Raw genomic sequence first — 12940 nt, forward strand, 5'->3', positions numbered from 1 at the left:
CACAATAGAAGCATCTGTATACAGTGTGTGCAAATGAAGTAAGGAGGTAAGGCAATAAATAGGCCAATAGTGGTGAAGTAATTACAATTTAGCAATTTACACTGGAGTGATAGATGTGCAGATGAGGATGTGCAAGTAGAAATACTGGTGTGCAAAAGAGCAGAAAAACAAAAATAAATATGGGGATGAGGTAGGTAGTTGGTTGGATGGGCTATTTACAGATGGGCTGTGTACAGCTGCAGCGATCGGTAAGCTGCTCTGACAGCTGATGCGTAAAGTTTGTGAGGGTGTTAGAAGTCTCCAATTTCAGTGATTTTTAACATTCGTTCCAGTCAATGATAGCAGAGAACTGGAAGGAAAGGCGGCCATTGGCTTTGGGAAGGACCAGTGAAATATACCTGCTGGAGTGTGTACTACGGGTGGGTGTTGTTATGGTAACCAGTGAGCTGAGATAAGGCGGAGCTTTACCTAGCAAAGACTTATAGATGACCTGGAGCCAGTGGGTTTGGCAACGAATATGTAGCGAGGACCAGCCAGCGAGAGCATAGAGGTCGTATTGGGGTGGCAGTTAGCCTAGTGGTTAGAGCGTTGGACCAGTGACTGGAAGGTTGCAAGATCAAATCCCTGAGCTGACAAGGTACAAATCTGTCGTTCTGCCCCTGAACAAGGCAGTCATTGAAAATAAGAATTTGTTCTTAACTGACTTACCAAGTTAAATAAATATGGGGCTTTGGTGACAAAACAGAAAACACTGCAATAGACTGCATCCAATTTGCTGAGTAGAGTGTTGGAGGCTATTTTGTAAATGACATCGCCGAAGTCAAGTTTTAGTCAGTTTTACCAGGGTATGGTAAAATGAGTGCGAAATAGGACGCCAATTCTAGATTTAACTTTGGATTGGAGATGCTTAATATGAGTCTGGAAGGAGAGTTTACAGTCTAGCCAGACACCTAGGTATTTATAGTTGTCCACATATTTTAAGTCAGAAGCGTCCAGAGTAGTGATGCTTGTCGGGCGGACAGGTGTGGGCAGCGATCGGTTGAAGAGCATGCATTTTGTTTAATATGAGTCTGGAAGGAGAGCAGTTGGAGGCCACAGAAGGAGTGTTGTATGGCGTTTGTAGTTTTGTTAACACAGTGTCCAAAGAAGGGCCATGCATTTCGTTTAATATGAGTCTGGAAGGAGAGCAGTTGGAGGCCACAGAAGGAGTGTTGTATGGCGTTTGTAGTTTTGTTAACACAGTGTCCAAAGAAGGGCCAGATGTATACAGGATGGTGTCGTCTGCGTAGAGGTGAATCAAAGAATCGGTTGAAGAGCATGCATTTCGTTTAATATGAGTCTGGAAGGAGAGCAGTTGGAGGCCACAGAAGGAGTGTTGTATGGCGTTTGTAGTTTTGTTAACACAGTGTCCAAAGAAGGGCCATGCATTTCGTTTAATATGAGTCTGGAAGGAGAGCAGTTGGAGGCCACAGAAGGAGTGTTGTATGGCGTTTGTAGTTTTGTTAACACAGTGTCCAAAGAAGGGCCAGATGTATACAGGATGGTGTCGTCTGCGTAGAGGTGAATCAAAGAATCACCCACAGCAAGAACGACATCTTTGATACATTGATATATCATGTAGTCTGTACTAAGTGAAGGAGATTGGAGGAGTGAATGAGGTGCTTGTCTGCAAAATAGAATCACCTTCCTCCAAGACGAATACAGGTACGTTTAAAGGCACATTCAAAATGAATAATATAAAAATACAAAATAAATGTTTATTTAAAGGATTTTTCCAAGCACTCAATCATGCTGATTACTAACTGAACAATAATAAGACTGCAAAACAATTAAAATGAGCCCTTTATGAGTTTTAGGGCTCCGAGTGGCACAGCGGTGTAAGGCACTGCATCTCAGTGCAAGAGGCTGCTTCACATCTGACGCACAATTGGCCCAGCATCACCCGGGTTTGGCCTTAGTAGGCCATTATTGTAAATAATAATTTGCTCTTAACTGGCTTGCATAGTTAAATAACAAAACATTTTTTGTTCTTTTTATGGGTTCATGGCATTGCACTCACACTCTGACACAGGTGATATCATGGTACTATATTCAGTTATCAGACAACTGTGGCTTCTGGTGGATTGCTTCAGTACTCTTATCCACTGCAATAAGATCCAGGCCATTATGCACTCAGTGAAGTTGCATACTTACACAATAGCACTTTAAAACAATATATTTAATTCCCATTGCAATAGTAAATGTTTTCTCCAGATCCAAACCTTATTATTCCTGTTTTCATGAGTGACAAATCTTAATTCAGGGATTCTAGAAAGTCGGGACAATCCTTGTCCGGCATGGAAACTAGATTTTTATACTTGATTTTTTATATATATATTTTGCATTATTTGAGTTTAAAATACATTTAGGGGAATTTTATTAGAGCAAAGATTTGATTTTGGAATTGTCCAAATATTTTTAATATTATTCATTTCCATGTCGGCTCTATGCCCGGAAATGCCCTGTCAAGGCCGGCTGAAGGACTGGACCAAGGTGCAGCATGGTAAGCGTACATTTTCTCTTTATTCAAAAATTACACTGACAAAACGAAGAACAAAACCAAACCGTGAAGCTTTGGGCTATGTGCCCTGAACAAAGACAAAGTTAACTTCCCACAAAACAGGTGGGGGAAAAGGGTACCTAAGTATAGTTCTCAATCAGAGACAACGATAGACAGCTGTCCTTGATTGAGAACCATACCAGGCCAAGACATAGAAATATAACATAGAAAAAAGAACATAGACTACCCACCCCAACTCACGCCCTGACCAACCTAACACAAAGACATAAAAATAACCTAAGGTCAGAACGTGACATGCCCTTACAAAGGATCCCAATTTCAAACTCTCCAAAAAAGTGTTTAACATTTTTAAAAACAAGCAATAATGAATACTAACTGAAAAAATATCCAATAGCCCTCTCTGACTTTAAATAATATTTCTCTCAAAACTAGTTTTGTTTGCTTCTAAATGTTGTTTTATGTTCTGAATCTAGAAAAACATGTCAAAATGCTAACGAAATTAGCCGTGGAGCATTATCATATCATATTTGAATAATCTAATGTTAGAATTAAACAATCAAGGCCTTTATTTAACACTTGTTGGATAATAAATATTTGTCTGACGGAGTTGACATCAATCCAGTTGCATTTTATAAAACAATTAAAGAATTAGGATGTTGTTCCTTTACATGATGTGATAGCTGATACTTTTGTCTATCAAAATATATCATTCAAATGTTATTAATTTTCAATATCTTGATATTTTTGATCTGGTAAGAATAACATCCTTGTAAATAGTCATTGGACACCACCTGTCTGTTGTGCTCTGTGTGCTGGAGGTTGTATGAGGTCAGCTTGCTAGTTGCTTTCCTCACTGCGGTGCTGATCAGAACGACAACCCCGACTAACAAAATCAAGCCCAGCAGAACTCCCAGGACTATGGTCGCCACTTTCCAGCCTTCTCCCGGGGCCGTTGATATCTGGGAAACTCCTACAGGGAAAAACAAATGTTTGGTCAATGTCTGTAAGTAACTACTGAAAGGACAATATTAGATAAGCAGCATCCCACATAAAATAAAACAGAAGAAATTAGTGAAACCACAACTAAGTCACATACATTAATTGAACAAAACAAACACCATCGCTATGTAATGCCAATTCACACAAAAAAAATTATATGTTTTAAACATACTTTTCAAGGTAGTTATGGCGGTTATGTCCAGGTGTTTACAGATAGTGTCCTGTAGAGCAGTCTGGAGAGCTCTTTCATCAGTGTAAATATTCTCATTAAAACCACACATCATCCTAACTACCACACTACCCCTCTGAAAGCCCACCACTGTCATGTCAAAGGATGGCTCTGACAGAACACGCCGTATTCTGGGGACAACCTGGATTTAAAAAAATAGTAAAGTAGATGTCTACATACATTTTGAAGCAGAGGACGTTAGTGTACCTATGCACAGCTTCCCAGGATTAACAGGATTCTGATCTATCAAACCAGGATAGCAGCTACACTGCTGGCTGCCTCCAGGACCAACCACACACAGAGCAAGTGATGAACACAAACCTTTGCATGGATCTGCACCTAGAGTGATATTTCCTACAAAATAGTGAGTAAATACTGCTTAACTGGAGGTACTTACTAGGGTATTACAGGGTAATAACAAATGCTATTCCACTGGTAATTACTCTTGTACAAAGTACTTATTTAATGTAAAGTGTAGCGCACATTTCAAGCAACAAAGTTTTCTTACTCTTGCAGTCAGTACCCGGTACGGTTGGGTTTTCGTCGTAGAATCCTGCCTTACATTCACATGTATGTGAAGGTCCCTCTCTGACACAGCTGGCATTTTTTGAGCATGTGTAACTGCCTCTTTGACAGATATCTGCCTCTGTAATCAAGTAATAAATTAAGTTACTAAAAGCCACTAAATACACATGGCGATATGATAACCACCTGGTGTGAATGTAGACTTGTTTTATACCTAGATATACAAATCTATCATTCAATTGATCCAAAGCATCAATATTTCTGTTACTTCTTAAATATTTATTCCAAAATCACTTGTTTTATTAACTAGCATAGAAAATATCATTGTACGTAGTTATTGGAATTGAACCTTTTACAGAGGTGATATTCAGATCCACTCCGAGTGCAGATGATTTCAGCGCATTGATGACGCTGTTCTGCACGTCAGAGGTTAACAGGTTGACCTCCAGAGCAGTGACCAGATCAAAGTCAACGATCACACTTCCTCTGCGAACACCAGTCACAACAATCACCATTTCTTTATCTCTGATAAGGTCCTGGTATTCTTTCGGGAGATTGTTTTCAACCTTTAAAGAAATATGTGCATTTAAATCATACAGGGTTACATTATATGACTCAAATGAAAAAGCAATTATAAAAAATGCTTAGTGAATACTTACCTGCATGTTGAAATTTGTCACAAAGTCTTTGTAAAGTTTGCTGGATTGATTTGTATAATCAGACACAAAATCTCTGCCTGGAATTCGAGTGAAAGATTCATAGACCTTTCCAGCTTTTGGAGAAAAAAGATAAATTAACATTCACCAAAAGAAATGTCCCATTGTACTAATTTGATCTATGTATTTTTTTTAACAAAAGTAGGTTCTTAGTGAATTTAAGCAGATTACTTGAAAACATTTTGACATACCAGTGATTATGTTTGCTGAAATGTATTTCTTGATACTGCAGGATAAGTACTCAATAATCAGAGTGTACATGGTTCCAGGAGTAAGGTCTGAGAAAACAGCTTTGGTGGCTGAGGTCTCACTCTGGCTTGAGTTGGAACCAGACTCCAGCTTCACTTTGTACTGTATCTGCTGGTCCAGGTTAATACCTGTCCAACTCACACTGATTAACTTACTGGTGATATTCTCCAGTCTGATGACATTCACCAGAGTTTCTGACACTGAAAACAAATGACAATAAATAAAGGTCAAATAATTCTGTGTATGTACAGCAATATTTTCACACATTTCAATAAAAAATAAAAAATTGGTATCAATTTGTAAGTTAAAAAATAAATAATTCTATACTATGTCTACTACTTTTGTTATTAAGAATTATATGTTTTATGTTATTATGTTATTATCTTATGATGGTTTTTGAGAATGAGTGCATATAATCTTACCGCATTCTGCAATAGTGGGTTTGATTGTTGTCACCAAAGTAGTGTCTCTGAAAGTTAGTCCCTGTGAGGGAGTTGAGGGAGTGGATACTGCTACAAACATTGAGGTTCTTGTTATTACTGTAGTAGTACCACTTGTTGATGGCATTATTGGTCTTAGAGTAGTGACATCACTTGTGACTGTCGATGTAGCAGTGGGAGTTGTGGCATCACTTGAAGTGACTGTGGATGTAGTTGAGGGAGTGGTGGCATCACTTGAAGGGACTGTAGATGTAGTTGAGGTGGTGGTGGCATCACTTGAAGTGGATGTTGATGTAGTTGAGGGAGTGGTGTCTTCACTTGAAGTGACTGTAGATGTAGTTGAGGGAGTGGTGGCACCACTTGAAGTGGATGTTGATGTAGTTGAGGGAGTGGTGTCTTCACTTGAAGTGACTGTAGACGTAGCTGAAGTAGTGGTGGCATCACTTGAAGTGACTGTAGACGTAGTTGAAGTAGTGGTGGTATCACTTGAAGTGACTGTAGACGTAGTTGAAGTAGTGGTGGCATCACTTGAAGTGGATGTTGATGTAGTTGAGGGAGTGGTGTCATCATTTGAAGTGGATGTTGATTTAGTTGAGGGAGTGGTGGCATCACTTGAAGTGGATGTTGATGTAGTTGAGGGAGTGGTGTCATCATTTGAAGTGGATGTTGATTTAGTTGAGGGAGTGGTGGCATCACTTGAAGTGACTGTAGATGTAGTTGAAGGAGTGGTGGCATCACTTGAAGTGGATGTTGATGTAGTTGAGGGAGTGGTGTCATCATTTGAAGTGGATGTTGATTTAGTTGAGGGAGTGGTGGCATCACTTGAAGTGACTGTAGATGTAGTTGAAGGAGTGGTGGCATCACTTGAAGTGGATGTTGATGTAGTTGAGGGAGTGGTGTCATCATTTGAAATGTGTGTTAATGTAATATTACTTGAAGTCAATGTAGTAGTGGTGGTATCACTTGAAGTAACTGTCAATGTAGTTGAATGAGTGATGACATTACTTTGAGTGACTGTTGATGGAGTGATGGCATCTTTTGAGGTGGGTGTTGATGTAGTTGAGGGGGTTGTGGCATTACTTGTAATGAATGTTGATGTAATATCACTTGAAATTACTGTTGATGTATTTGAGAGAGTGGTGGCATCACTTGAACTGACTGTTGAGGGAGTGGTGGAATCACTTGAACTGACTATTGATATAGTTGAGGTGGTGGTGGCATCACTTGAACTGACTGTTGAGGGAGTGGTGGAATCACTTGAACTGACTGTTGAGGGAATTTTGGGAGGGTTGACATCACTTGAAATTACTGTTGATGTAGTTGAGGGAGTGGTGGCATCACTTGAAGTGGGTATTGATGCAGTTGAGGGAGTGGTGGCATCACTTGAAGTGACTGTAGACGCAGTTGAAGGAGTGGTGGCATAACTAGAAGTGACTGTTGATGTAGTTGAGGTAGTTGTGGTGGCATCACTTGAAGTGACTGTTGAGGGAGTGGTGGCATCACTTGAAGTGGGTGTTGGTGTAGTTGAGGGAGTGGTGGCATAACTAGAAGTGACTGTTGATGTAGTTAAGGGAATGATGGCATCCCTTGTAGTGACTGTTGATGTAGCTGAGGGAGTGGAGGCATCACTTGAATTAACTGTTGATGTAGTTGAGGGAGTGGTGGCATCACTTGAAGTGACTGTTGATGTAGTTGAAGGAGTGGTGGCATCATTTTTAGTGACTGTTGATGTTGTTGAGGGATTGGTGGCATCACTTGAAGTGACTATTAATATAGTTGAGGTGGTAGTTGAATCACTTGAAGTGACTGTTGATGCAGTTGAGGGAGTGGTGGCATCACTTGAAGTGACTGTTGATGTAGTTAAGGGAATGATGCTATCACTTGTAGTGACTGTTGATGTAGTTGAGGGATTGGTGGCGTCACTTGAAGTGACTATTGATATAGTTGAGGTGGTGGTGGCATCACTTGAGGTGACTGTTGAGGGAGTGGTGGCATAACTAGAAGTGACTGTTGATGTAGTTGAGGGAGTGGTGGAATCACTTGAAGTGACTGTAGATGTAGTTGAGGGAGTGGTGGCATCACTTGAAGTGGATGTTGATGTAGTTGAGGGAGTGGTGGCATCACTTGAAGTGACTATAGATATAGTTGAGGTGGTGGTGGCATCACTTGAGGTGACTGTTGAGGGAGTGGTGGCATAACTAGAAGTGACTGTTGATGTAGTTGAGGGATTGGTGCCATCACTTAAAGTGACTATTGATATAGTTGAGGTGGTGGTGGCATCACTTGAGGTGACTGTTGAGGGAGTGGTGGCATAACTAGAAGTGACTGTTGATGTAGTTGAGGGATTGGTGGCATCACTTGAAGTGACTGTAGACGTAGTTGAGGGAGTGGTGGCATCACTTGAAGTGGATGTTGATGTAGTTGAGGTGGTGGTGGCATCACTAGAAGTGGGTTTTGATGTAGTTGAGGGAGTGGTGGCATCACTTGAAGTGACTATTGATATAGTTGAGGTGGTGGTGGCATCACTTGAGGTGACTGTTGATGTAGTTGAGGGAGTGGTGGCATAACTAGAAGTGACTGTTGATGTAGTTGAGGGATTGGTGGCATCACTTGAAGTGACTGTAGACGTAGTTGAGGGAGTGGTGGCATCACTTGAAGTGGATGTTGATGTAGTTGAGGTGGTGGTGGCATCACTAGAAGTGGGTTTTGATGTAGTTGAGGTGGTGGTGGCATCACTAGAAGTGGGTTTTGATGTAGTTGAGGTGGTGGTGGCATCACTTGAGGTGACTGTTGAGGGAGTTAAGGGAGTGGTGGCATCACTTGAAGTGACTATTAATATAGTTGAGGTGGTGGTGGCATCACTTGAAGTGACTGTTGATGTAGTTAAGGGAATGATGCTATCACTTGTAGTGACTGTTGATGTCATTGAGGGAATGGTGGCATCACTTGAAGTGACTATTGATATAGTTGAGGTCGTGGTGGTGGTGGCATCACTTGAAGTGACTGTTGAGGGAGTGGTGGAATCACTTGAAGTGACTGTTAATATAGTTGAGGGAGTGGTGGAATCACTTGCAGTGGGTGTTGTTGTAGTTGAGGGAGTGGTGGCATAACTAGAATTGACTGTCGATGTAGTTAAGGGAATAATGTCATCACTTGTAGTGACTGTTGATGTTGTTGAGGGATTGGTGGCATCACTTGAAGTGACTATTAATATAGTTGAGGTGGTGGTGGAATCACTTGAAGGGACTGTTGATGCAGTTGAGGGAGTGGTGGCATCACTTGAAGTGACTGTTGATGTCATTGAGGGAATGGTGGCATCACTTGAAGTGACTATTGATATAGTTGAGGTAGTTGTGGTGGCATCACTTGAAGTGACTGTTGAGGGAGTGGTGGAATCACTTGAAGTGACTATTAATATAGTTGAGGTGGTGGTGGAATCACTTGAAGTGACTGTTGATGCAGTTGAGGCAGTGTTGGCATCACTTGAAGTGACTGTTGATGTAGTTAAGGGAATGATGCTATCACTTGTAGTGACTGTTGATGTCATTGAGGGAATGGTGGCATCACTTGAAGTGACTATTGATATAGTTGAGGTAGTTGTGGTGGCATCACTTGAAGTGACTGTTGAGGGAGTGGTGGAATCACTTGAAGTGACTGTTAATATAGTTGAGGGAGTGGTGGCATCACTTGAAGTGGGTGTTGGTGTAGTTGAGGGAGTGGTGGCATAAGTAGAAGTGACTGTTGATGTAGTTAAGGGGATGATGGCATCCCTTGTAGTGACTGTTGATGTATTTGAGGGAGTGGTGGCATAACTAGAAGTGACTGTTGATGTAGTTGAGGGATTGGTGCCATCACTTGAAGTGACTATTGATATAGTTGAGGTGGCATCACTTGAGGTGACTGTTGAGGGAGTGGTGGCATAACTAGAAGTGACTGTTGATGTAGTTGAGGGAGTGGTGGCATCACTTGAAGTGACTGTAGACGTAGTTGAGGGAGTGGTGGCATCACTTGAAGTGGATGTTGATGTAGTTGAGGGAGTGGTGGCATCACTTGAAGTGACTATAGATATAGTTGAAGTGGTGGTGGCATCACTTGAGGTGACTGTTGAGGGAGTGGTGGGATAACTGGAAGTGACTGTTGATGTAGTTGAGGTGGTGGTGGCATCACTTGAAGTGGGTTTTGATGTAGTTGAGGGAGTGGTGGCATCACTTGAAGTGACTGTTGATGTAGTTGAAGGAGTGGTGGCATCACTTGAAGTGGATGTTGATGTAGTTGAGGGAGTGGTGGCATCACTTGAAGTGGATGTTGATGCAGTTGAGGGAGTGCTGGCATCAGTTCTAGTGACTATTGATATAGTTGAGGGAGTGGTGGCATAACTAGAAGTGACTGTTGATGTAGTTGAGGGATTGGTAGCGTCACTTGAAGTGACTATTGATATAGTTGAGGTGGTGGTGGCATCACTTGAGGTGACTGTTGAGGGAGTGGTGGCATAACTAGAAGTGACTGTTGATGTAGTTGAGGGATTGGTGCCATCACTTGAAGTGACTATTGATATACTTGAGGTGGTGGTGGCATCACTTGAGGTGACTGTTGAGGGAGTTAAGGGACTGATGCTATCACTTGAAGTGACTGTTGATGTTGTTGAGGGATTGGTGGCATCACTTGAAGTGACTATTAATATAGTTGAGGTGGTGGTGGAATCACTTGAAGTGACTGTTGATGCAGTTGAGGGAGTGGTAGCATCACTTGAAGTGACTGTTGATGCAGTTGAGGGAGTGGTGGCATCACTTGTAGTGACTGTTGATGTCATTGAGGGAATGGTGGCATCACTTGAAGTGACTATTGATATAGTTGAGGTTGTGGTGGTGGTGGCATCACTTGAAGCTACTGTTGAGGGAGTGGTGGAATCACTTGAAGTGACTGTTAATATAGTTAAGGGAGTGGTGGAATCACTTGCAGTGGGTGTTGTTGTAGTTGAGGGAGTGGTGGCATAACTAGAATTGACTGTCGATGTAGTTGAGGGATTGGTGGCATCACTTGAAGTGTCCATTAATATAGTTGAGGTGGTGGTGGAATCACTTGAAGTGACTGTTGATGAAGTTGAGGGAGTGGTGGCATCACTTGAAGTGGGTGTTGGTGTAGTTGAAGGAGTGGTGGATTCACTTGAAGTGACTGTTGATATAGTTGAGGTGGTGGTGGCATCACTTGAAGTGACTGTTGAGGGAGTGGTGGAATCACTTGAAGTGACTGTTGATGTAGTTGAGGGAGTGATGGCATCACTTGATGTGACTGCTGATGTAGTATCACTTGGAGTGACAATTGATGTAGTTGAGGCAGTGGTGCCATCACTTGAATTGGGTGTTGAGGGTGTAGTGGCATCACTTGACACGGATGTAATGTATGTGACAACTGTGAATTAAAACAACAGCAATGTATCTATTTGAAGAGAGTTGCACACTCTATATATAAATTGGGTAAAAAAACAACGTTTCGGCATCACTGTGCCTTCTTCAGGGTAATTCATGAATGCTTGAAACAGGTTGTGTAGACAAACAGTGCAATTATTGCAACCAATGACAATAGTGAGGGGTGTGTCATTATTATTAGGTTGATTAGTATGAATTAAGTGTTATTGTGACATGTAATCTCTTAGTTCAGCCATAATGCATAATAAGCATCATCAACAGGGGGAACATGTTGGGTGTACGCTGATAAGCTGGATAAATAATAGAAACAATAGTACACCCCCCTCCCCCTTTGCCCTCAGAACAGCCTCAATTTGTTGGGGTATGGACTCTACAAGTTGTCAAAATGCTGGCCCATGTTGACTCCAATGCTTCCCACAGTTGTGTCAAGTTGGCTGAATGTCCTTTGGGTGGTATACCATTCTCAATACACATGGGAATCTGTTGAGCATGAAAAACCCAGCAGCGTTGCAGTTCTTGACACAAACCGGTGCGCCTGGCACCTACTAGTAAACCCTGTTCAAAGGCACTTCAATCTTTTGTCTTGCCCATTCACCATCTGAATGGCACACATACACAATCCATGTCTTAAGGCTTAAAAATCCTTCTTTAACCTGTCTCCTCCCCTTCATCTACACTGATTGAAGTGGATTTAACAAGTGACATCAATAAGGGATCATTGCTTTCACCTCGATTCAGCCGGTCAGTCTATGTCATGGAAAGAGTAGGTGTTTTTAATGTTTTGTACACTCAATGTAGTATATTAACCATGACTAAAACGTCACACTGCTCTTTACTTTTTAAATGTCATTCAAATACTTAGCATTAGTTCATTTTAAACTGCTTTGACCTCAGACAGGAACGACTGAAGTGCCTCTAAGTCAGTTATGTGGTTTATGACAGTGGAAAGCTGAGTCATAAACTATAGTCTACTTAAAGTTTATCACCTAGGAAACAACTGGGTTAAAGTTAGCAGTTATCTAATTAAAAGCTTCATGAAACCATACATAATAAAACATGTAACAAAATTTAACAGAGATCTATTATTTTTTACACATAAGGTCTCTATTTTATTATTTTGTAATCCGTGTCATCATGCTGTCGATTTATTCAGTAATAAGTTCAAGTAATAAGGAAAGGATGGACAACAAAAACGTTTTGGTTCCAGCTACTATGCAACATAATTAAATCAGTGGTACTTACATAACATAAAGGCAACCTTGATAAGCCAAGTGGATATTCTTTCTTGCATTTTAAAAATATATATTTTTCTTTCCCAGGCACATCTCCTTTTAACCCAGCCCAGGTAGCCTGCTATGTGATGTGAGGCAGAGATGATTTCCTTGTTCACAGGTGAAAAGCAAGGTGTGTATGGCAATCTGTTTTGTTTGGAACAACCCATTTTGCTCTCACATTCAAGTATAACCTGTAGGATGGATCAGGGAAGTGTTGGATTCACAAAGAAACCTTTGATATGTTATGGCAGGACTGAGGGTAGAACACCATGGTAGCCACAGTTGGTCATTCATTAGAAACTTTGCATGATGCAACTCCTGGTAAAAACATGGATGGAAATATTAAAACAGGCTGCTTACAAAAACACTCAACCTCAGCTTTGCATATTGTAGACCGTGCCAGCATCCCAGAGTCACCTCTCCACTGTTGACGTTGAGACTGGTGTTTTGCAGGTACCATTTAATGAAGCTGCCAGTTGAGGACTTGCGAGGCATCTGTTTCCCAAGCTAGACACTCTAATG

At 41.3% G+C, this 12940-nt stretch overlaps 2 protein-coding genes across 2 annotated transcripts; both read right to left on the reverse strand.

Moving 5' to 3' along the window:
- Positions 1 to 2543: 2543 nt before the first annotated feature.
- Positions 2544 to 5934, reverse strand: LOC139382862 (uromodulin-like 1). Its single transcript, XM_071127103.1, has 6 exons — positions 5701 to 5934; positions 5221 to 5478; positions 4973 to 5085; positions 4663 to 4879; positions 4297 to 4434; positions 2544 to 3530 (listed from the first exon to the last, which is right to left on the reverse strand). The coding sequence occupies exons 1-6, from the start codon at positions 5843 to 5845 to the stop codon at positions 3271 to 3273; spliced, it is 1131 nt and encodes a 376-aa protein (XP_070983204.1). The 5' UTR covers positions 5846 to 5934; the 3' UTR covers positions 2544 to 3270.
- Positions 5935 to 6032: 98 nt separating this feature from the next.
- Positions 6033 to 12457, reverse strand: LOC139382605 (mucin-2-like). The gene is made up of 6 exons (XM_071126715.1): positions 12387 to 12457; positions 10597 to 11127; positions 8713 to 10557; positions 8002 to 8673; positions 6410 to 7110; positions 6033 to 6077 (listed from the first exon to the last, which is right to left on the reverse strand). The coding sequence occupies exons 1-6, from the start codon at positions 12433 to 12435 to the stop codon at positions 6033 to 6035; spliced, it is 3843 nt and encodes a 1280-aa protein (XP_070982816.1). The 5' UTR covers positions 12436 to 12457.
- Positions 12458 to 12940: the final 483 nt, after the last annotated feature.

The sequence above is a fragment of the Oncorhynchus clarkii genome, chromosome 24, assembly GCF_045791955.1.
Source record: "Oncorhynchus clarkii lewisi isolate Uvic-CL-2024 chromosome 24, UVic_Ocla_1.0, whole genome shotgun sequence".
NCBI classification, from domain to species: Eukaryota; Metazoa; Chordata; class Actinopteri; order Salmoniformes; family Salmonidae; genus Oncorhynchus; species Oncorhynchus clarkii.

Coding starts and splice junctions, on each gene's coding strand:
- LOC139382862 (XM_071127103.1), bottom strand. CDS start 5,845: ATGCCATCAACAAGTGGTACTACTACAGTAATAACAAGAACCTCAATG. Junction 4,880..4,972: donor TGACAAATTTCAACATGCAG/GTAAGTATTCAC, acceptor ATTTCTTTAAAG/GTTGAAAACAATCTCCCGAA. Junction 4,435..4,662: donor GAATATCACCTCTGTAAAAG/GTTCAATTCCAA, acceptor ACTTGATTACAG/AGGCAGATATCTGTCAAAGA.
- LOC139382605 (XM_071126715.1), bottom strand. CDS start 12,435: ATGCAAGAAAGAATATCCACTTGGCTTATCAAGGTTGCCTTTATGTTA. Junction 10,558..10,596: donor TCCCTCAACAGTAGCTTCAA/GTGATGCCACCA, acceptor CTATATCAATAG/TCACTTCAAGTGATGCCACC. Junction 7,111..8,001: donor TCCCTCAACAGTCACCTCAA/GTGATGCCACCA, acceptor CTGCGTCTACAG/TCACTTCAAGTGATGCCACC.